Source organism: Sturnus vulgaris, chromosome 3 (genome assembly GCF_052056855.1).
Source record: "Sturnus vulgaris isolate bStuVul1 chromosome 3, bStuVul1.hap1, whole genome shotgun sequence".
Lineage (NCBI taxonomy): Eukaryota > Metazoa > Chordata > Aves > Passeriformes > Sturnidae > Sturnus > Sturnus vulgaris.
The window spans coordinates 48,106,168-48,127,491 of NC_142245.1; the positions used below are offsets into that span (position 1 = coordinate 48,106,168).

The 21,324-nt window shown below is 38.6% G+C and overlaps 1 protein-coding gene across 19 annotated transcripts in view; it reads right to left on the bottom strand.

The window, feature by feature from the left end:
- RGS7 (regulator of G protein signaling 7) overlaps positions 1-21,324 on the bottom strand; it is a 276,991-nt gene that overhangs the window by 35,234 nt on the left and 220,433 nt on the right. For 5 of the 19 annotated variants that reach the window (XM_088161576.1, XM_088161565.1, XM_088161563.1 and 2 more), the window contains exons 15-16: positions 17,280-17,466; positions 14,631-14,720 (exon numbers count right to left, since the gene is read on the bottom strand). In XM_088161576.1, coding sequence (XP_088017702.1) covers positions 14,631-14,720; positions 17,280-17,466 — 277 coding nt within the window. Of the gene's footprint in view, positions 1-2,901; positions 3,568-11,137; positions 11,224-12,435; positions 12,517-13,316; positions 13,371-14,630; positions 14,721-17,279; positions 17,467-21,324 lie in introns of those variants that run through there. The other 14 variants (XM_088161567.1, XM_088161579.1, XM_088161569.1 and 11 more) reach the window with 9 other exon arrangements.

A 21,324-nucleotide genomic window follows, 5' to 3' on the forward strand; every position in this document is an offset into this window, starting at 1 on the left:
TAATTCTTGAAGTGGATCTTTGTATAAATTTGAAACCCAAATTTAGCTTTTCTCTGTGGGGAAGCAAAAGGAAGTTTGTGCTTGCTTGGAGTTTCCAGTCCCAGTATTGTATCACTGGCTGATGACAGTGTCGAGGTGACATATCAGAAAATTGCAAATAGACCTTTTAAAAATCATCTAGTCATAGGATTGATTTTGTTTGGGCCTGGTTCACTCATATGTAACCGTGGAGTTGTATCACTTGGAACAAGCTTAAAAGAAACCTTAACACAGCTCCGTGACCTGCTTTGAAATCCTTATTAGTAATGCCTGGTTTTACTTTAGAGACATCATGTTAAATCCTGTGCAAATAGAGGGAAAGACAGCCATTCAATACAGACTTTGTATTTCTTGAAAGGAAATGTCCTGGACTTGTCTGGGATAGATTTCAGTTTCTTCCTAGTAGATGGTGCAGTGCTGTGGCTCGTATTTAGCACAAGAACACTGTTGGTAAGACACTGATGCTTTCGGTGCTGTGGGGCAGGTCTTACACTAAGGGAAGGACTTTCCAGTTCCCCATGCTCTGCAGGGAGCAGGTGCACAGGATGCTGAGAGGCATCATCATGAGGACAGCTGACCTGACCTGGCCAAAGAGATATTCCATACTACAGAACACCATGCTCAGTATAGAAACTGGGGGAGTTGGTCAAGAGGAGTTGATCACTGTTTGGGGGGCTAAGCATTGGTCAGCAGGTGGTGAGCAATTGCATTCTGCATCACTTGTCTGTCGTGGGTGGAGGGCTTTATTCCTTCCTCTCTCACTTTGATTTTCATTAAGTCTACTGTTATTATTAATATAAATTATTTCAATTATAAAATTTTTCTTATTTTAACCCATGAGTTTTAGTTTTTCCTCTTTTTCTCCCAGTCCCTGTGGAGGTAGAGGGGAGTGAACAAGTGGCTGCATGGTACTTAGATGCCAGCTGTAGTTAAACCATGAAAGGAAAGAACTAGAATAAGTACAGAATGGGTTCAGGAATACAACTGCTCCATGACTTTTTATCAACCAGTTGGTGTTGCAAAGTGATTTGGAAAAAAAAAAAATTTCTTAGGGTGAAGTTACATGAAAAGCCTAATGTTTCCCTTTGAAACATTAGGTATTTGAAGGAAGCGATTCTTTGAAGCAGACAGTGGCATCTAATTAGTTAACTACTAATGCAAAGGAGGCAATATACCAGTTGATGCAATTGGTGGCAGCAGGAGTTTGGAAATAAATATCTCTATTTGGCACTGCGAAGTGAAGCAGAGCTCAAATTTCTGTGGATTGCCTGGCCCCAAGCTCATGTCTCAGAGCTCACATTTCTGTGGTAAAATTAAATCTCAGTTTAAGCTCTGTGATTCAGTCTGGCTACTTACTAAAATTCATCTGACCTCCCTAGGTTGTGAATATTTTGAGTTGGCCTGCATGGAGCTCTTGCTAAGATCTTGACAGGACCCAGTTCTGATAGGGTATTTCCATAAAAGCTTAGAAGAATTGTCCTAACAAAAACAGAGACACTTTAAAGCAGTAACTACCATCCTAGCTAGAAACCAGAAACAGTGGCATGTGAAAACAATGAACAAACAGAAATCCTAAACCTCAAGAAACCGCAACTGAGCAGAATATGGGGAACAGTCATTTATGGATTTGTAATACATTTTGTACTGGGTTCACTCAGACTGCCTCTTTAAAGATGCTGCATTCCTGGTTATGGCTGGACCAGGCTATGGACACAGCTGGTGGAGAAGTGAGTGCTCCCTGCAGAAGGCAGCTCAGCTCCCTTCTGCCCAAAGCTGCTGTGTGCAACAGTCTTGTCCCTAATGGCACCAATGCAGGTGGTCTTCCAAAGCTCAATGAGATGTCTCTGGTATTAAGGCGTTCAAGTTGATTGTCTGCTTGTATCTATGACCATCTCACTTTGTGTGTGCGTGTTTAGGATTCATAGTCCCTTTGAAACAAGATTCTCAATATCAAACCAAAGTCAGCATGACAGATGGCAGTAAAGTTGGCTCTCCTGAGTCTATTCTGTGCATTGCTAAAAAGGCTTGTTTGTCCTGTGCACCCTACCATGCCCTGGAGGTATCAGCATTTTGTCATTTGACTTAGTTCCCATCCTTTCTTTCCTACTCTGAGATTCTGTCTACTATCCTTACATCACCTCTATCAGCCGACAGTGCTGTCTCTTAGGCCAAGCAGATTTCTGGTTCTGGCTCAGATTAGCTTCAGAAGCTCCATATCTACTGTCTCACAGGCAACATCAACACATGCTCATAAATCTGTCAACAGGTCTTTGTGTGAGCAAGCTCAGCAATGGACACACAACAGCATCCCCGAACAGAGCCCTGGAATTAAAATGACAGCCTCCTCCCACGTTGCTACCCGAGGTTTACTCCACAGACCGCGTACTTAGCACTCCCAAACCACTGCCTTTTCAGCTTCAAAGGTTGCCTTGCATCACAAGTGACAGCAAGGAGAAAGAAGCTCTGTCCTTCCTATTTAGCAAGTGCACCCTTGTGTTCTCAGGCAGCTTTGTCCAAGTCCATCCCTAAGGAAGTGCAGCGCAGTCCATGCGCTCTGCGGTCGCGACTGAGTCGCTGTGCAGGCTGCAGCTGCACTGCCACACAACAGACCTAGCTGAAGGAAAGGTTTGCTTATGCCATGATGAGCAAGCGGGAAAGGTCTCTCTGCTGCTAGCTTGATAAAAAGGAAAGAAAAAGTAAATGATTATCAATAAAGTGTGTTTGATTAGGTGTCACTGAGAGAAAGAAAATGCCATTTCATGTCACTTTTTAGAAAGCACAAGGTGTATAACTTTTGGGGATCATTTTGCTCTTGACTAATCTTCAGATTCAATATTAAAATCTCAAACTTCCCAAAGGAAAGAGATTCTGCATCTTTTAATGAAAGATAAAACAACAATATAAACATACACAAATTTACAGAGAAAGGATCAACTTTAATACATCTGGAGTAAAAGGTGTTCTTTTTTTAAATATGGTATAAAAATAAATGCAAGAAACATTAACAGAGAATATACAGACAACAGACAAAGACACAGGCTTTCTTTCTCAATGTGAATACATCAGTGAAATGAAACCTTCTGTGCTAATTTATTGTGCAATAAATGTGATGCCATATGTATATTTATTAATATATGCATTTTTTACATTTCTTCCAGTTTTTGATTGACGTATTTTTTTTAATAAACTGTGCCTAGCAGAAGCTTTTTTTTCACTGTACTTGAGCTTGCAGAAAATAAAAAGACACAGATCCAGCTTGATATGAAGGAGGAAGTGAGCAGACAGTTTTCGAAATGGAGGCATCGAAAGGCTAGAGAGTCCCTCGGAGTCTGTAATGCCTTAGTATACACAAAAGAAAACAAGTCAGGTCCTTGCTCATGCAACATCTTGTTCTACTGTCCTCTGAGTCAGGCAATCAGTGAGCTACAAAGTATGTATAATGATTTGAGTCTGCTTCCATGCTACAAGGTGATCCTTTTAGTAGGACTGCACTAGACTGGTTAACCTCTTTGATGTGAGCGATTTCCCCTGAGGAAAAGATAAAAACAAAAAACAAAAACAGAAAACAGAGGCATGATCACTGCAAACCTGTTCATCAGCAACCACTCAGTGTTGCCACATCACTCTCAAATACTAGGGGCACCAACTGGAGTCTGTCAAATCTTAAACCACAGGAAGTCCTTACACTTAAACACCTGCACTGCCAGCCAGCCAGATTGTTTCACAGAACAAGCCAGAAAATTTAAAGGCCATTTTTGAACGAGATTGGTTTTGGCTGATAAGAAGCTGAAGTTTTTGCTGTCAGTCACACCCAGAACTTGAAGGCTACTGCAAGCAAGAGTGCCTTGTGCTGCAAAGATGAATGTGCAAACTGCGGTAGCTGTGCACAGAGGACAAAAAAGATACTTTCAAGTTAAGGTAAGAAGGTAAGAGGCAGATTGCATGTAGGTAGGAAAGCAGCTTTTCCATGAGCACAGCTATACATCTGCTGAGACCATATTTACTATTTATAAGGAACATTGGTCAGGTATTATTACATGTGACTGCATAACACTGTTTGAAGTTGTTGGATTTCCATATTGTTATTTTCCTCATCATTCCTCCTGTTGCAAGGATGTGGTTTCAATTTTTTAACAAGTTCTTTTAGCAAGGTGTAATGACTGTCCCACAAGAGCTAAGTCTACAGCGTGAAGAAAGTGGTGTAAGGTATGTCACCCTGGTATATTCCAGGCAGATTTGAGCTTTATCTGAGCCAGACAGAAACCACAGTACCACAGGAATTAGCTCTCCTACGGACACATAAAAGGAGTTAGCTCTCCCAGGGCCATCCTACTGTGGCTCTGATCCAACAGAGGCAGAGCGGGCACAGCAAGCTGACACCACAGGCATGCCCTGACAATGTAACACAAATATATCATAAAATATTAAATAGAAAATGGCTCTAACTCACCGGTTAGATATTTAATACTTACATTTATTATATTGTTCATTTTAAGTGCCCAATTCAGAAATACCAAACTGATTTCAATGAGAATACAGTAAAAAATACTGTAACTATGGAGAGATGCTTCATTTTCTGCAGTAAATGGTAAATGAACTTATTCTGCCATATCAATAAATTGTTAAGTCATCTGCAGTGTTATAACTCAGTGGAATTACACAATTTAGTATCTATTGTCATTGTCAATTAAATTTAAGCTCATGGGGATCTGTAAGTTGGTCTTGAGCATTCACTTAAATGCAATGTATCAGACTGGGTCTTCGTAAAAAGAAGAATAACTATTTTATTCTTTGTGCTGTGAAATACAAGTTGAACAAATTAGGATGAATATTTCCCCAACAACATAATTTGAAAGGGAACTCATGATTTGCAATGTTGACAAGACTGCACATCCATCAGGTACCCCATATCACCTGACAGTATTAACACCTACTTCTTTGAAGGATGGGAAGTCTCCTTCCTGGCACTCTGTCTTCTCTGTATCTGCCACTTTCTACCTATATTAAATTCACAGCTTCTTGATACTTTTTATCCCTTAAATTATGTTTTCCTCTAATGCAGCAGGTAAGCTGTTATATTAAGACATACTTTCTTTTTAAATAATCAAAAAAACCTAAACAGTAGTGTGGCCTTGGAATACAGTTTAAAACAACAAAAACATTTCCAAAATTAATGTTTTGTTAGACAACTTTGTTGGACAATTCATGACTTTTGGTTCTAGACACAATCTCAGAAAATGAACATACGCTTATCTTTGCCTTTCATTAACTTATTTGCAGAAAATAAAGTTTACAGGTCTACAGGTCTGGCTTCTTTCTGTAAATATGTTATGAGTTCCCTATAGTACTGAATTGCATAACCCACTTAATTAAAATATTAAACCCAGGAGTTCTCAATTAGTTACAATTTGCTCAGTACTACATTGAAAAGCTGCATAAATGCTTGCTGTGGTATAAAAATCTGTGAAATAATTGTTTATTATTTGCTACTACTATTTAGGAGTTAAAAATTTCTGGAATTTCTAGATGGACCACAAAAAATTCTATCATCTCAGGAATGAATTATATTATCACATAAATTAGGAAGTCTTGACATAAAATCAGGCCAAAAAGTAGTTATTAGTTGATCTGATTTGTGTGATTGTTTTCTACATATTGTTTGAATTTTCTCCTAGAAACACAGTGAGCTGTCATGACAGTTCTTTTCTGTATTCCACATAACTTGCTCCCTGGATATTGCTGATCTTTGGATACTTTTTCGCCAAAGCCCTACAGTGACCAGGAATTCTCAGGATGGTTCTCTCCTTCAACTCCCCTCCCTGCCTCAGAGAAACCTCCCTCTGAACAACAACAACAACAACTTGTCTTTTTCCATGCATTAATAGTTCTAATTTATCACAAAGTTGGAAAAGTGACAGCTTAGAAGATACATCCTCCTTAAGAGATCTTAAATGCTTACTCTGAATCATATTAAGTTCTCTGATTAGGAAAATAATCTTTTAATACACAGAGTCCGTTGCAGCCCCAGATACAGAATTATCACATCTTCTTATTAGATCTGCAGGGACTTGTTATTTTCCACTTTACAAAATATTCCTTTCAAACTCTGTTCCAGAGTATACTTTTGCTTTAGCTCCCTGTGGTAGGGTTGAATAATTACTGCTTCTGGATTTCCAGATTTACTTAATTTACAGACTGATGTAAGGATCAACCATTGTAGGTCATAATTTAAGACCTGAGCCTCGCTATTTCTTTCAGATACAATATTAACAGCATTTCCATAAGCCAGATATTGATTTGGGAACTTGCAGGCCAGTTTTCAGAGTTGTAACATCTGAAGATATTTCCTGTGCTAATGAGATTAAAGAAAATTAGGGGGGAAAAAAATCAGAAATAGTAGATGCTTATCTGATTAATGAAAAGGAGATCCTTAATATTTTCAATATATTCTTACCATCAACATTTAGAAGCATATGGCCAAATTCTAAAGATGATTAGGATTTTTTGGCTGTGTTAGTGCACTTTGGACATAACAATGGTAACTATTTAAGAATTTTATTAATAATGCAGATGCCAAAATGGAACCTTGCCCACATACCCTGACAAGGGAGTCAGAATACAAAAAGGCAGCACAGCATCTGGAATGAACAAGTACATCTAAAAGTACAAAATCAATTGGCCTCAGCATTCAGTCCCTATTTGAACATACTAACTATTTGACATAGAGTTGTCTTTCCAGCTTTACTTCTAGTGAATTTCGGGTGCAAAATTGTAGACTATGTGCAGGTGCTGCTAAATACAGTTGTGCTGGCTGACCCATTTATGCACTAATATCTCAAATAATGCAGCAAAAAAGTCAGCAACAACCTCCATACATATGTAGCTTAAAAGAAATCAATATGAAATGTATACAGGTGTTGGAGTTGAAATGTATGGTAAAGATCACTTCTCTCCCTTTTAGGAGATTAATTATCTTCCTTTCTGCTAAGTAACCTCAACTGTTCAGTTTTCATGTTTCTTTATTGCCAGTGCAGGTGCTACTCCTCAGGACCTATACTGGTAGCACTAGAAAGGAGAACTCCATGCATCTGATGGGGAAAGAGAGGTAGAGTCCTACTGTGAGCAAAATGAGATGTGGAGGGAGAAGCAACCCTCCTTGGTCTCAGTGTTCTCCATCTGCTCACGTGTGAAACACCTGCAGCACACCATCAGCTCAGCCAGATCAGCAGGGAAAGCTTCCAAGTGACATTGCAGTGCACTGCACACAGAGCTGGTGTGTAAACAGCCCCTGACAGGAGCACATCTGGCGGGACATGGCAGAAGAAGCAGTAAATCCCTTTCCATGTTGAGGCAGCCCTTGCTCCACCAGCATAAGGGAATTGCTTTAGCACTGCTCTGGGGTTCAGAATTCTGCTTTAGCTTCCACAGCAGCACAGGATGCTGCTGTCAGCCATCTGTGCAGGTGTATTTCTCTTTCAGATGCGAGGAAGGGGACAAGGTTAGTATTTACTCAATTTGGGGCACAAGTTGTCAGCACAGCTGCAGTGCTAAGTGGTTACATGTGCAGGGAAATCCTGCCTCTGGCTGAGATTTGCAGCCCTTTGTTCCCTTCTCATTAGGGCCATACATGTCATCCTGCACTGATTTGAAGCAGGAGGCAGTGGCTGAACAACTGTTTTGGCTCACTCCAAATCCAGTGACATCCATTTCTTTCTTCTTTTGCACTTTGCATTTACTGCTGAGCTGCTCTCATTTGTGATTAAGCTAAAACCTCTTGCCAGATTTTGAACTTGAATAAATCCATAGTTTGAACTTGAATAACCATCTAAAATGTAGGTTTCCAAGGAACCAATCCACAAGAAAAATATTTTTAGTATGTTTGTCCTGGGCCTGACTCCTCAAGTTTCCATACCTCTCTGCAGCTGTCATTCCTGCAGATAGCCTAAGAATCAGGTAAATGTTTTTCAGTTGTAAACTGTCAGACACTGGCCCAGTACCTGACCAGTCTGTGCTGGCTCCTCACTTGCATGGACCTGGTTGTGCAACTCCTAAGCTCCTCTCTGCTAGCAAAAAGCACAGCAGCTTAGCTACAGTCACTGCAGAACAGCACAAGGAGGCCATTCCTCACTGGCATGCCCTTTATCATTTTCCTCTGTGGGCATAACTCTTAGAAAAGCCTCCTAAAACTAGGGCTTTTTACTAATTAGTAGGCCAAATTAAAATTTTCAGTTATTTATTTTTTCTTTTTATTCAAACATGAATAAGACATCTCTTCCTGAAATGGAAAAGGCCTTCATTTCTACAAATAATTATTATTTTCATTCTTGTTTTGTATTTTTCAAATAAGTAGCTTTGTGATTTATATTTCTTCTGACTTGCTGGTTTTTTTTGTTTAAATTTTGGGAATAACCTGTAAATAAATCCAAAATTAGATTCCACAGCTGAAACTGTATTGAATTTCTTGGACAAAGCTATACTTAAGAAAAATCTAGCCCTCAGCAGGGTTTCACGACTAGATGGACTAGATGGCACAGTGGGACCTTGTGTACACAAGTTTTACCTATTTATATAGAAAAATTTCTTGATTAACAGATGAAATTGATTATTTATCTGCTTTGTTCCTCTAGAAAAGGGATAGATTTAAACATGAAAAGCGATTACACTTGTTTAAACATCTAGAAAGTTATGACCCACTCATAAGAATTGAGGAAGCTACTTTAATGAGTTTTAATTTCCATCACTAAGCCATAATTCACAATGTCATGTTAAGTGACATTAGATTGAAACTTGGTGAAAATGTGCTCTGTTCAACGATCTTTGCATTTCACATCTCATGCATGAAATGGTCTGTTGTTACTGGTTTGGAGGGAGAAAAAATCAAAGGACTCTGGTCAGCAAATTCTTCCAGGTAAGTGGGAGAAGACAGTTGGAAAGGATACAAGTAATATAACATATAATGGTTTCAAACTCTGAATTATTAAATGGGGTCTTGTTTAGGAGGTTATGAATGGAGATAATTACAGATTGATGGCTTTCTAGTTGAATATATGAATTGAATTTGGTCTCTTTTTTGTACTGGCTTTTGTATTTCCCTAAGGCCTCACAAACGTACAACAAGCACCTCCTTTTTGTGTTCTGTATAACTGTGCAGTGACAGATGAAATGCTAACACTGATGGTGGTGTCTGAAGACATGGCACCAACACATGAGGATGGAGTGTCTCCTCCCACAGCACTAAGGAGGGAGATTACCCTTCTTTGCCCCACTAACTTGGTTCCCGGTAGAACAATAAAATTTGCATGGGGTGGAAATTAAATTAACTCACTCCCCGTGTAAATCAGGTCCCTTTGTCTCAAGTGTTCAAGGCCAGTAATCACAGCTAAGCACCAGGCTGGGGCTTACAAAGTCCTGCTCAGTCTGCCACTGTCACAAGTCCTGCATGCATATGAGAAATTACAGACAAAACTGTTCCTTAAAGAACCTCTTTGCTCCCATCAGCATTACCAGTGTATATTCATCTGCTTTTTCCCCCTGCAATATAGGTATTATCACTTGAGGTAATTTTGCTTAGCTTTTAAATTTTTCTAAATAGTTTTTTCCCCATGTGAATTCTTCAAAAGAATTTCAGTTTTTAAATGCCACAGAAACTGCTGATTTCAGTCTCTCTACTGCTTTAGCATGCAATGAGATCCTCCTGCTGCATGACTCCAATTTTTAACTTCCCTAGTCCCTTGGGGAGCTGCAGGTGACTGGACTTCTATCATTCTCAAAGAGAAAGCTGAGGGGCTGAGCTAGGCAGGGGGGAGCCCAGAGCACAGTGTCACTGCTCTCTGTGCCTCTGACTCAAAGCTGGGACAGGCACGGCTGCCCGTGTTAGTCCAAGGCTAGTCACTTATCTGATGGCTTCGTTCCAGTAGTGCTGAAGTGTATTTTCACACAGTACCCGGGAGTCTAAGTGAGGCAGACCAAGGATACCTGGGGCTACTACTCAGATGCAAACTATAAAGTGTTCAGTAATAAATATTACATATAGCAAATGCCAGCTTGCTGCTACTTCTGGATACTTTATGTGAATGAAGACCTAACACTATCCATATTTTCTGCTTCAGACTGCTGAAGGCATTAGCAATTTTGTACTACAAAATCTACAGAGCAGCTAATTAGGCAGTTCTTAAACTGAGCATTTAGGGCCTTCATGAACTGCACCAACTTACTGAAAATTTTCTGGAAAGAAAACCCTTCAATGTCAAAGAAGTGCAGAGCTGAGCCTAGTGCATAGCTCCATTTCTGTTTTTTCCATCAGACTAAAATAATGACTCATTACAATAGGTTATTTCCATGTAATTAATGAAATAGTATAGAGTAATTGCCCTCTACAAAGTTTCTAAACTTTCTAGTTTAACAAATTATTTCTGTAGCAAGGATAACCCAATTTCATTTAACATTGATCAGGAGCCTCTTAGAGTCAACAAATCAGATAATGAATTACAAGTCCATCTGTTCAGACTGAGTCCCTAGACACAGCCAGCGTTACTGGGTTTTTATTAAACACTTCAAATGGAGAAAAACCGAGGTCTAATTTAGTTTAATACAAACCCACTTGGATATAACTGAGGAAAAAATCTGGTGAAAATTAGTCTAAATATTTCAAACCTCAGAGAAGAGAAACAGTAATTTTCATCTCACTAAGTCAGAGATGATAGCATTTATTTAGATTGTAGAAGACCCTTTTCACACCTATCTTCAGTATTAATCAGTACAACAGATCTATTCCACAGTCCCTCACTTCACAGTTGATCAAGTTAATCAGTACACTGTAGAATATTCTGAGAAATGTTTCCCTCATCCCTGCTGGTTGGAACCACTGTACCAAGACAGATAATTACATATTGTAAACTCATCACAACCAAGAACAAAAGTGGAAGAACAAGGATGTCTGGTGGAAAGAGGTCCTGAGGAAGTGGGTGACATTAATTCCGTCATCTTGGAAAAAAGGTTGCATTTGAGCATCATGATATTCTGCATTCATTTGCAAGCCTCAGAGCTGTGAGTCTAATAGAGATTATAAATCTAACAGTGACATGTTTTTCTTTCATACCTGACCCGACTTGACAGACTCCACCCAGGTTAACAGGTAGTAGTTGGAAAAAAAGCAAAACCACAGATTTTATTTCCGAGTTTGCTCTGTGAAAAAGAAAAAAAAAAAAAATCCCCCTCTTCTATCAAACTACTAATGTCCAGAAATCCTCTTTTCCATTTCTAGTTCACAGCTGGTTTATTGGGCCTGCCTTCCATCTCTGGCATGCTGCTATTCTGATACTTCTGCCCTAAGATTAGAAAGGATGAAACTCAGGCAGGGCTGCAGGGCACAATGCTTCAGTGTTTGTGCCCAGAACTGCTGGTTTATCCATAAGGCTGAGGGATTTCAGCATCTCCCAGTCTTGTCTTCACATTTTCCTTTTTTTGCTCTGTATTCACAACCCCTCTACCTGCAGCTTGCTATTTCCTCCCTCATGGCCACCTGTTTGCATAATGTTTACCACAGCCAATTTCTGACCCCTGGGCTGCTCAAAATGCCATGAATAAAAGTAACATTGCAGCTTGCCAGGCACTGTAACTGGGAAAACGTCTGGCTCTCAGAGGTCTCCAACATGTTACCCAGTCTATGCACTCTCTTTGTAATTACAGACTTTTTTTTAGTATGGAACTTCTACTGAATTGTAATGGAATTATCAAGTATAGTGCTATCATGTATAATGTTGTTTTACAGATCCAACCTGTTCAGACAACACACAAATCACACTGCAACATGCTATGGCAACACCACCATGCAAAACATAGGGGTTTTTGTTTCAAACATTGGGATAGTTTCCTTTGTGGCTGTTTATTTACTTTTGGTGTCCTTTACTGACTTTGTCCCATTGAATCCAAATTTCTTCCTGATTACAGTGGATTCAAAGCATATTAGAGGAAGCCTTTACCTATAAGAAAGTAGTTAAAGAATTACTGTTTTGTTTTCAAAAGTGAGATATTCCCACAGCCTCACAAAACTTTCACTGTGTTTGTTTGGGTTTTTTTGTTTGGTTGGTTTTTGTTGTTGTTTGTTTTTTTTATTACTGGAAGATATATATGTATTTCTTAAACAATTGAGGCAACAGTCTCGAGCCTCATTACAGGAGAGACAGTCTCTGACAACTGCTTCTCCTTCCCTTGAAACTAAAAAAACAAAAACCATGATCTTTGCTGAAAGCTCTCATATTGTTCATTTCAACACACACAGCTCCACTAACCAGATCACAGAAAAAGCCACAGACGCACACACACACACAGCAGCGTCACCTGCACAATTCAACAGACAATGCAGACGAACTCGAGTATAATCCAAGATCTTTCTACCTCTTTTCATAACAGGTTAGTGCTCGCCCTCAGTGTTGGTGTACAGTTTTTATGGCATGGAAAAATAGGGATGTTTCTGCCCTACAAAAATAAATGCGTTGAATTCTTTAGTTGGAACTCTCACAATGTAAAAAAAAAAAAAAATCTCAAAGAAAGTGGATAAGTAAAAAGAATCACGAGTATCACGAAATCAGTGGATCTTTTGGCAGGTGGAAAAGAATGCCCACACAAAATCTACCGGCCTTCATTTTTTTGCCTTTGAGAAATAGCTTTCTAAAGTTATGCATTGAAAAGAAAAAAATCAGTTCTTGTCGTCCATAAAGAAAATTAATGCAAATCAAGCCCTTGCACATAAACAGCATGAATCTTTGGTCCTGTAGAAACCGTTAGACATTAAGGAAGATGGGAAAATTATTAGTGTGGTTTTTTTCCCTGTGCCCAATTGAAAAAAGGGGGACAAAGTATTTTAAAATAAAATTAAAAGAATACAGGATGGAAATCCAATGCATTCAGCTGTTTTAGACTTAGTATTTTAGAAGGCATCAGAAAAAGAAACAACATCAAGCATGTTTTCACAGATTCTTTACTAAAATTATAGGGGGGAAGTGACTAATTTCATGCTTCCTAATGCAAAAAGCATAGTTCCCAAAGGTCCATTCCTCCACGTGTGACTATTGAGATCAGTGGGAAAGGGACTAGGGAGGAGGGGTTGTAATGAAAGCACATTATAAAGCTGTCATTCCCAGGAAAATTCACAAGCTGTGATGAATACACGTTTAACCATCAAGTTAGAGAAGCAAAAGGGAAAGTAGGGATCAGTGAGGGGAAGGGGAGAAGGATGTCCCATCAGGCTTACTAGTCTTCCGAGGCAACAAACTTACCACATTGCGTGTGAATTTCTCAAAAGATGTTCGACGATCCAGAGTGTTTTCCAACTTAAATTTGAAATAAATAAAACAAAGGAAACAAAAAGAAAAAGGAGGGGGGAAAGAAAAGCAAGAACAATGGAGTAGAAAAGAAGGTTTGATGTAACAATGGACTGCAAAACAAAGTTTGTATAAATCAGGAAGCAAACACAGGTATGTGGCTGTAATGGGACTTGGCAAAACAGGGGATGGGCAAAACAGATATAGTACTCGACAAAAATAATTTTTCATGGGGATCAAATTGGTTTGAATTTAAAGAAAAACTGAAAGTAAAAAGAAATAATGAAGTGCACATCTTGTGTTAATGAACTGACATTCACAAACTTAAGGACTTCACACGGACAGTTGAAGCTTTCTGGTATTTTCAACATCTCTCTCTATATTGGATCTTCAGAAATCAATGTTTGAACAAAAAACAAAATCACACAGTACTTTCATATAATTTTAGGTTGTCATTATTAACAATAGAATGCTATGGTGTTAATAACTACCTTGTTTCAGTAACAATTGGGGTCCTGATTTTGCAAGGCACAGGGCTCCCAGCTGATTCTAGGAGATTACTGTTTAGAGCCCACTAATAGAATTATTTATCATCATGGAAATCTGCATTGCACAAGCTGCTCCACATACTCTGGGCTGTGGCTATTCAGAACCCATTCCATAATCTGGACTTTTCTAAGAAAATATTACATACCAAGACATGAACCTCTGTTTGCCAAAGTGTGACATGATCAGTCTTTCAAGTCAGATTCCTAGCCTGCTCCAAACTATTCATATAGTAATAGGGAAAGAAACAAAATTAGGAAGCCCCTATATTTATAGTTGAAGTTAGAAGCTATTCATATGAATAGGATTGTTTCTAAACACATTCTGTAGCTTTCATAGGTGGAATAAAGAGAACAACAATTATTACATAAGCAAACTTGCAAACATGAAAGACTATTCTGGGATTTTATTTTATTTTTTTTAATGTATTTGTAAAGCACTTTGCAATTTAAGGTGCTTCATAACAGAGAAAACAGTACAATATGGGATGTAAAAATAAAAATAAGTTTTGCTAGATTAACTTATTGAAACATGCCCGCATGCAGGATATATACACATATATGTATATTGAACTCCTGTGTGTATGTGACCCTCCAAAAACTCCAAGCTGGTCACCTACCAGATATCCAGTTGCACTGGCACAGGGGAGAGAAGACTGAGTATTGTTGCAAACATAACCACTGCTTTGCACAGTGGCAAGACAAAGGCAAGATGGACCAATACCTTTTTCTTGGCCTGTAGCAGCTCCTGGTAGGCACTGGATCGTATAAAACGAGGATAAGAATCACTTTTCATCAGTTTGTAAATGTGCTCCTGAAAAGGAAAGGAGGAGCTGTTACTCCCACGGAAGAGGACACATGTAAAATGGGAGGCAGCCACGTGTTCTGGCTGTGGAATGCACACCAGCTAGCACTGCTATGAATAGGAAGTATTACAGGATAGCAGGTTTCAGCTCTGAAGCTAAGGCTTAATTGCTTTCTATTCTTAAAGCAGAAATCCCACCCATTTCTTATGTATAATTACACAACATACCTTTCTTTAATTTATAGACCAAATTTTCCAGTACAAAATTATTTTCTAAGAATTCACAACTGAGTCCTAGGTTCAGGTCCAACTTCAAACCTCCCTTACATTAGACAGTTTAGCTAAATGATGAAATTGAGAGCTGTGGGTCCTTTCTCATCAGATTTTCTGATGTTTTTAGAGATATTCTTGTGATTTCAGAGACTAGGATGTGGTACTAGGTTTTCAGTTCAGCACCACAAATAATGCCTAGGTTAGTGAGGATTTCCCCTGGCTACTCTTGAAAACATCCTTTGACAGATGTTTAGTCTGCTCTCCAGCTAACAACATAAAAAGGAAAACACATATGTAAATTGAAAAACAGTTCCAGGCTACTCTAATTTTCTAGATATCAACTCTTCAGAGGCATATGAAAATTTGGAAACCTTTATTCAGAAAATAAATTACAAGAGCAGTTTAGTTTTTCTTTTACTCAAATTGTATTTTTTACTGTAGGAAACATGTAGTACAGTACTGGGGATACTGTAAGCAAGCTGGAAAGAAAATACTGTTTCTCAGCTTGGTAGTGCATAAAAAAACCAAAACAAACAGGCAAAAAACCCTCCTAAAAAAACTCCCCCCCTTGTCTGAAAATTAATGCAAGGTAAAATTAGAATTGATATTTAATTTTTGCTGTATTAGAAACCGTAAAAATTATTCTAAATGTCTTTGATTGTATTTGTTACACTAAGCAGAGCAATTCTGATGTATATTCAGAACTTAGACTGGTTTATTTGGGGAAGGCTTTTTTTCACTCAGTGTCTGTGAAAACAGACAGTACAGTCAACAGAGAGAAGAAAGTGATGATGGGCATTAAAATTTTATTTCTGTACAAGAAATATGCCTGTAAAAGCAAGAATAAATTGGGCTGTATTAGTATTGTTAATGTACACATTAGCCAGGATATGTTAATGCACATATTTAGCACAATCGGGCTATTTTTACTTACGTGTCCCATTTTAATTATGTGTCTGTATTTGACATGGAGTTTCATCTTTCTGTATTTCCAGTCCCAAAATGCTTTTCATACATTTTTAACCACAATTAAATGACCCACCAACTGCCAGAATGGCACACCAACGATCTCCTTCCCAGCTGGAAGGCCAAAAAAATCCTGTTGCAGAGACAGAGCCCTACTCCTGACAAAACCCTCCACCTCAGATGGGACACTTTAAAGCTCCTAAAGCTTCAAGTGAGAACACAGCAGGTGCAGCCTGTCCCTTTTCCAGAGAAACTGAGGTTTACTGGTTTAAGGCTTTTTGCAGAATTGGATGAACTAAGCAGAGGTCCTCTCCCGGTGGCAAAGTCCTGCTTGTATAAATACCGAATACTCCATGTTTTTTATAAATGAAGGACAAAATTACAAGAAGAGAGATCTGGCAGTAAAAGGGTATTGAAATTTTACACTTATTACTGAAGGAAAAAGAAAAGGGATACTGGCAAGTATGTCCATTACTCGCTCAACTGCAAAGACATTTTTTTAAACCTTTAACCTTGCTCTCTTGTTTACTTTTTCCATTTTTGTCTTTGCTATACACTGCATTCTTAAATCTCCAGGGGTCAGCAGATGTAAGCAAAAATTATATGTTTGGTTTAATGCAGAGTACTTTAAAACAGTGGCTATGACATAGGGTCTAATGAAAATTTTATTGTTTCTTCATAGGTTGCTACTCTCATAATGGAAAAATTACAAGGAGGTAAAACTATTCCCCCTCATATTTAGGGCAGAGGCATTCTCCCAAAAAGTAGAAAGCCTCAATTCAATTCCTTTCTCTCCTTCATGGGGATGATGGAGCATCTCCAGACTCCCAAGATGATGACCTAATAATCAAGCTGTAGAAATTTCTGCAGGATATGATCTCAATCTCTCCTTTTGACACCATTTCACTTTGCATTAATAATTAAATCTTCATCACTGGGCTGCTGATGAAAATGGAGGATGATACCAGTTCTGATACTTTTACTGTGAATCCAATTATTTTCTATTCCTTTTCTCAGAAGTCTTCAAAGATTAAATATTAAGTTATAAGTCACATGAAGTGCTGCATTTAATACAGAAGTACTTCATTTTTTCTTCACTACATTCTTTCCTCTCTTCACAGTCCACTTGAAAACTCTATATCAAGCACAGAAGTTTCATCAAGAACTTCATATGCCTCATAAAAGAATGCTACACATTTGCATTGCCAAAATGGCATTTTAGGAAACAGGGCATTATCATTTAATTCCCAAATACATCTCATTTTTGTACAGAGATTTCACTAGCCAATATTCCATTTCAAATGTCCACAAACACGATTGCAAACTGACCTGAGCATCTTCAAACGTGTATCTTCCAGGTTCCTTCACATTCTGAGTGGTTTTGTCATAACTTTTTGAATCTAGGTTGATAGCGCTGGGTGCACCCGGAGCAAGAAATTCTTGCCAGATTTCTTGGACGCGAGCGGGAACTTCACGGATAGGCCTCTTCTTCAGGTCTTCTACTGCTAACCAGAACCTATGGCACAACACAGCATCTTGACTCCCAGCTCAGGATAACCACTAATGAAGTGTCCACATTCTTCCTTGCTCTTAATAAGAAATACTGAAGTTTTCATCTAGACAAGCTAAAGTAAGAAAAAGCTGAGAGATTTTATGTTGGGATCAGGATTCTGGTATACTGTCTCAAGGCAATCAATCCACCTAGGGATTATTAGAAGCAATTATTAGAAGGCTCTTCCTGGGATGGATAGGAAGTCCTTCATTACTTATGTATGGGTAACATACTTATGGGAAGATTCCAGGTTTAGCTGGAATTAAACTCAGACTTCATTTTGGCTGAACCACAAGGGCTTATATTACTTATAAGCTGACTGCTTTTTGACATTCCTTCAAAAACTAATAATTTATATTTTTGCTATCTACATGAATTTGAGTCCTACTAAATCCTAAACTGTGTAACTCTAATTTTGTTACCCACAAATCATGCATACAGTGGAAAAGCATTTGTTTTGCTAATTGTAATTTAATTTATCTTTTCAGCATTCCATTTATATGCATATTTTTGCTGAAGCTGCTGAATGGAATTACATATTCTCTCTTTTGCTGCTGACCAAACCCACATTGGGCAGCCATATGTAGTGCAGCCAGTTCACTGTCTCCTCATTCAGCCTGGAGCAAGATCACTAAAAAGGTCTTGAGCACTTTATGATTACAGCTAACTAGCTGTAAACTCTATTTAATTATTTCTTCTACTAATGTTCAGACTTTCTCTTGGCACAAAATAATCCTAAATTAATTTAGGATCCCATTCTTAGACCACTTAGTTCTCCCCAAAATCCAAGAGCTCAAAAAAAGTTTGACTTTGGTAAACATGCAATATATACCATTGCAACTTTTCATCTTTGCTCTGACACAGCTGATCCTACAAAACAGATAAGCTGAGCCTTGAAGTTACTTAACTTTGAAATCAGTTGGATTTTCCAAGGATCACAAATAGATTGGATGTACCTTTAAAATGTGGTTGCACCCTGCTTACACTGTGAGATCAACTTAAGCTCTCTTAGCTCAGTTCAACAAGGATGGGATAGGAGAGAACAGTGAAACTGTACTCAGAACCCCAAGAAAGCAAAATGACATCCCCCTCGGTCCAAATTCTAATTTAATAATTGCAAACACTTAAGAGGAGATAGTAAAACATAGCAAACCTTACAGTATTCCTGCTATAAGATATTCTTCACTTGAGAAAATTTACCTTTCAAGAAGCAATTATTCCTTTATAGTCCTATTTTGAAATTTCTTTGTAGCACATAGAAGGAGCCTGTGTTCATTTTCCACAGGCCAGTATGGTCAGCTTCATACTACCAAGAAGACTATTTTAGGTATTTCTACAACCTTCAATTTCAACAGTACATAAGCACTTTTTTTCATCTAAGATTCTCCAAGAGACAGAGAAGCAATATTGTCCCAGTTTTGCAAATACATTAAAAATGTAATAATGTACAGTGGTTTCTCCAAGGCCACAGAGAGGATCTGTGTCAACAGAACTCTAGTTTCAAAACTTCTGGGTAGCATCACTTTTATATATGAACTACAGTGTGAATTGAACAGAGTTCTGCACAGAGACTGGGGATGTATCTTGAGAATCTGACAGCAAGAAGAAATGCCTGATAACTCAAGTTTTAAAACTGCAAAGCTCACAAACTCTAATTCAGTTCACTCTCTCAAATTTGGGCAACCTACTTTGGTTTCCTTAAGCTGCTTTCGATATTTGCATTTAAAAGCACATATCCTGCAGTGCTAACCCCTTCAAGTGCATCTTCTGGGATTGACTGATTGCTCATGTGTCTCCAAGTCAGGTAAGGAACACAAAAATGAAAGGGAAAGATGCTCTTTGTAAACACACATTTTCTCTCTCCCTGCAGACATCCTGAAGATCTAGCTCAGAGATGTCACTTCTTTTTTTGTTCCATTGTATCACAGTCAATAATTCTGGAAGTCACTGCAAACATCCTTAGGATGCTATTTTCTTTTGCTAGTAAACTGTTTTCATATAGTAGGTTATACTCAATTATGGGGAAATAGATGGGAGATAAATTTCAATAAATTTAACTTCTATGTTTGCAGCGTAGAATAGGGAGGTTATATAGACCCATTCTTACAGGCTGAACACCAGCTCTTTGATAGATTAATTTAATTTTACCCTTCTAACAATAGCATTCAAAGACTACTAAAAATGTGAAGCTCTAAATATAGAAACTTCGCTAAAACTGGGAAGAATTATGATTTCTGTGTTATGTCTAGGGTGCTTATTTCACAACCAACACACATTTTAAGATTTTAATCAACTTACTTTCTTTTAAAAAAAGATGCCTGCCCTCCTCCCACAGATAGTTGAATTCAAATATTCAAAGCTAGGAAATAACAAAAATAAGTCTGCCCCCTCTTGAATTTTCAAAAATAAAATTTTCCAATATCCCATGGCAACCAATAGCACAAATGAAGTTGAAATGGAGTCAGCAAGACCTCAGCACAAGGCCTCAAATCAAAAGAGCTCCCTGTCCTGGTTTTACAGCTCTCTGCCTCGTGAAGACACTTATAGTAAAAAGCACACAGTCTCCAACATTAACTATGTGCAAGGGCAGGAGAGGGGAGAAGAGGAATTGCATTTTTTGCAGAATAATATACACTGACTGGGTGCTACTTTGTGTAAGGAACTACAACTCAGTCTGGCTGCCCTTGGATGAAACTGCATCTCCTGTTGGTGGAGGTTTGCTTTTGCCATGCAGACTCTTTCTAGCAGATGCTCAGCACTGTTTGAACAGAGACCTGAGGAGCTGAGTGTAAACCTCGCTGCTGTCCCCTAGCCCAGCATTTGGGCTGCCACATGCTGTGCCACACAGCAGACACACGGCAGAGGGAGAGTGTGGAGTTCACGGCAGTAGCACATCCAGCCACGTGGACTGATAAAACACATGTTGGGAGATATCTGGGGATTATGTCCTCCAGCTGGATTACTTTCAAGCCTCATGGATAAATAGCACAGCTGCAACACAGCTTCTGTCCCGTTAACTAACCTAAATGTCAGGTGCAGCCAGATTCCAGACCAAGCTAATCAGTTAAATTTAGCCTGCAGGAACAAAGAGTGAGAGAAAGGCTGCAGTGGCTCTCTGTGAAATGTGTGAGGTATAGTCACTGTGGAAACACTGACGTGGGAATTATGTGACCTTTGCACTCAGTGCATGTGACACAACAAGAAAGAGGTCAGATCTTTCAGCATTTTCAGAAAAAGCAAATAAAAACCTAAACAAACTCTGTGAATAAAATCACATAATATTTTTCCAGGGGCAGGAAACACTGCCCTCTGATTTCTAGATTCCACCTTCTTGCCAACTACAACTTCATAGTAGAACTGAAGCATTTCAAGAATATGACAGAGAAACTCATTAAATCTTACAACTAGTTCTTTCTCACCTACTCTGCAGAAATGGTAAATTGCTGGCACTTGGCATTTAAGCTTGAGTCTGAACGAGAAATAATTCACAGGCAATTTCTGCTTTGAGGATTAAATTTTGGTCAAGTTATTGGCACCCACAACAGGGCCTCATAATCACCAGTGTAAAGGATAAACACCTCACAAAATGTCAGCTTGCAGAGTTAGACAAAAATTATTGAGGGAAAACATCCAAATCTAGCAAATTTCTCAGTGCCTCTCTTCTTTTACTGGAGAACAAGAATGCAAAGTCCATTTTCCCTACTATAGTCACACATTACAGACCTAAGAAATGAGCATCAAAGGAAGGGGGCAGGGGGTCCAGTGGCTTTTCCTTATGTGTATCATGGAACCTAACCTGTCATCACTCTCCCTTCATAACCT